Below are 3,245 nucleotides of genomic sequence, written 5' to 3' on the forward strand. Positions count from 1 at the left end.
AAAAAAAAAAAAATAGCCAAAAAGGACTTAAACAGAAAATACATTACAACATTTTAACGCATTATAAACGTACGCAAAAACTCCTCGTTAAAAATTATATCTTCGCAAACTGCCCAGAAAGCGATTTAATTAATTATTTATTTACTTAATTATTTAATTAATTGTTTACTTAATTGTTTACTTAATTGTTTACTTAATTAATTATTCCGTTTTAACCCATCCTCTTAACAAACGGCCGCTTTTTATTTTTTCTTACCTCTTTTTTACCAAAATGGAAAAGTCCAAGTTAGCCAAAGTTGAAAAAGTTTTAGGAAGGACTGGAAGCAGAGGAGGAGTCATACAAGTCAGGGCCCAATTTATGGGCGATACAGAATTGTCAGGCAGATTTTTAATCAGGAATGTTAAGGGCCCAGTGAGAGAAGGAGATATTTTAGCCTTACTCGAAACGGAAAGAGAAGCAAGAAGATTGCGCTAAGTTCGACGCTGGGGAAGAGAGAGGCAAAAGGGTGTTTTTATGTGTGTGGTCAGAAAAGAAATCCCGACCATGGAAGGCAGAAGCACGAATATCAGTATGATCTAGGTGAGGAGCGAACAGAATATGTTTATATTTATGGCTTGAACTGAAGCATGCCCACCATCCACGTCGCTACCATCGCTGCGTTGTGAAGAAGAGGGAAAGAGCATGTACCCCGTCCCAATTGTAGAAGCGATACGAGATGAACCCACACTTACATATACATATATATGCACAACATGAGCTTAAGTCCAATCATTAATTTATGTACCTTTGTGTGCATCCTTCTCTCTCTTTTTTTTTCTTATCATATGTTTACGTGAATGAATCATATCCTTTTTGTTCACCTTGAGCATTTTAAACAGCGGCATGGGGGTGTAGACCCGCACGCGCACGGATGTAAATCTGCACATATATCTGCACGTACATGTATATATGCCTGCGCCATTTTTTTTTTTTTTTTTTCCTAAACCGCATCACCTGATCAATGGAACCACGAGAAAAAAAGACTTTTCAAACCGACAGAAATAAAAAAAAAATGAGCTTTATACATATACGTATGTATCCCCTCACAGGGCACTGCACCACGCTGCCCCGCATCCGCCCCTTTAAAGTACCAATTAGTGACAAGCAGTTTCATTGGGTTGAAATGAGCACAAGGGGCACGGCGAAAAAATAATAAAAGTTCGGCTGTTTGGGTTCAGGGAAAAAAACAGACGTGTGTAGACCCACAAATGTACAAACTGTGGCGACAAGCACAAATATGAGAAAAACGGTCCTGGGCACGAGTGCAGACTGAGGAATGTACACCTCTTCTGCCGCACATAAGGAACAACTCCAGCGTCGCTCAACTCGTTGGCTGCGTCCTTTTTAAGTTGATGCGAAATTGGGGCTTCTTCTTTTCTGTGATCTGTAAAAGGGGGAACGGGGAGAACGAGAAGCATTGTTTCGACATTTTCCCCAAATATGTGTAAGGTGGAAAAATTTCCCGTTCATATTTATTTTACCCAATCGCAATTGCGCAAGGGCTGTTAGGGGGTCATCCTCAGGAAGCCACTCGACAAAGCTGCGCCATGTAAGTGGCAACACCTACCTCATACAACTTCTTGTACGTAGTCGGGTCGGAAAAGATACTTGTGTGAATGATCGAGTCTTTTAGAAATTCCTGCACGTCTAGGTTTTCTTCAATATGTTCCACAACCTTGACAAAAAAGCCTTTGTCGTACAGAACTGCAATGTGTGCAAGGGGGATGAACAGGGAGAAATATTGCATGTGCATGTAAAAAAAAAAATAGCTAGCCAAAAAAAAAACAAAAAAAAAAAAAATAGCTATGGCTACTTTTCAGGCAAGTCGAATGATTGAACGACGCCGCCACCGCACGTACCCCTGGTTTGGTTCCCCTGAGGACTAATTTCTAAAAACTCGCCATCCATATTATTATCCCTGAATACACCACAGAGAATGCGTCCATCCTTATTGATGAGCTGACCCTTCCCGTGTTTCTTCCCTCCAGAATAATTGCCCTCATATATGGCGTAGTTCGCATCGTTGTTCCATTTGTAGTAACCCTCGCCGTGAAATAATCCTTTCTCAAAATTCCCCACGTAAATATCTCCATTTTTAAATTCATATCTTCCATTTTGACATAAATAGCCGTCTTTAATATATCCCAGGGCATGATCACCATTTGCAAAAAAAAATTCCACCTCTCCTACTTCTTCATCATTTTTAAATGAGCAAACATATTTAGTCTTTTCCGGCGTGATAATGGTTCCTTTTCCTTCTCTTTTATTATTTGCGAATTCACCTTCAAAAATAAATCCGTCTGCTGTTTTGTACACTCCATGTCCATGTCTTTTATCTTTTACCCAGTCTCCTTCGTATGTATTATTTTCCGTGTCGGTCCATTTTCCCTTTCCTTCCTTCTGACCGTCAACAAATTCTCCTTCGTATTGGTCTCCATTTGCGTATTGCAGTACGCCCCGTCCGTGCACACGATTGTCCTGCGTCATATTCAGGAGGGGAAACAAAGGGAAAGTACACGAGTATATATGCATGTACGTCTGTGCATGTATGCCTATGCGCACGCCCGTTTGGCTCTCCTTTTAAGGAGCAGCCACGTGGGATGAGGGTCTGGGTTTCTCCCTCTTCCCCGTTGCAGATCCTCACACATCATACCTTTGTAGTACCCGTGTACACTGAGCCGTCGCTCAGCGTGACAGTAACTGTGGGCAGGTCTTCGTACGGGTTCTCCTCTTCCCGGGTGTCATCCTCCGTGTCGCCAACGATTACCTTCTTAGGGCTATCTGCGTTTACTGCATTCTTACTGCAACACCTCATTTTGAAGATCGAAAAAAAATTGCCTCGATTTGTGCACGCTGGTCAAGAGGCATAATTAGCGCGTAAAAAAAAAAAAATCTACAATCGCGCTGTTATATATATATATATATATATATATATATATATATATTTTTTCTTTTGTACACATGCATGTGTGCGCTATTCCGTTGGCAATGACCTGGCGAGGCAGAACAATTCGAACGAGCCCCTCTTAAAACCCACGCAGCGTGTCCACACAAATCTGTCCTCACAAAATTTACGTCAAACGGTTTCGCAAACACAAAGGTGACAACGACGGCTAAGAAGTTGTAGTGTGCATCAAATTAGTGCTGTGCTTCGCTGCCAAAAGTGGAGAATAAAAAAAAAAAAAAAAAAAAAAAAAAAAAAAAA

The 3,245-nt window shown here is 41.0% G+C and overlaps 2 protein-coding genes across 2 annotated transcripts; one reads left to right on the plus strand and one right to left on the minus strand.

The window, feature by feature from the left end:
* Positions 1–271: 271 nt before the first annotated feature.
* Positions 272–475, plus strand: AK88_01922 (40S ribosomal protein S28; the record flags this gene model as incomplete). The annotated part of the gene is made up of 1 exon (XM_012479557.1): positions 272–475. One exon carries the CDS (start codon positions 272–274, stop codon positions 473–475), a length of 204 nt encoding a protein of 67 aa, XP_012334980.1.
* An 886-nt stretch (positions 476–1,361) lies between these two features.
* AK88_01923 (uncharacterized protein) lies at positions 1,362–2,855 on the minus strand (the record flags this gene model as incomplete). The annotated part of the gene is made up of 4 exons (XM_012479558.1): positions 1,362–1,424; positions 1,608–1,744; positions 1,900–2,518; positions 2,694–2,855. 4 exons carry the CDS (start codon positions 2,853–2,855, stop codon positions 1,362–1,364), a joined length of 981 nt encoding a protein of 326 aa, XP_012334981.1.
* Between the last annotated feature and the right edge of the window lie 390 nt (positions 2,856–3,245).

The sequence above is a fragment of the Plasmodium fragile genome (genome assembly GCF_000956335.1).
Source record: "Plasmodium fragile strain nilgiri unplaced genomic scaffold supercont1.17, whole genome shotgun sequence".
Taxonomy (NCBI): domain Eukaryota; phylum Apicomplexa; class Aconoidasida; order Haemosporida; family Plasmodiidae; genus Plasmodium; species Plasmodium fragile.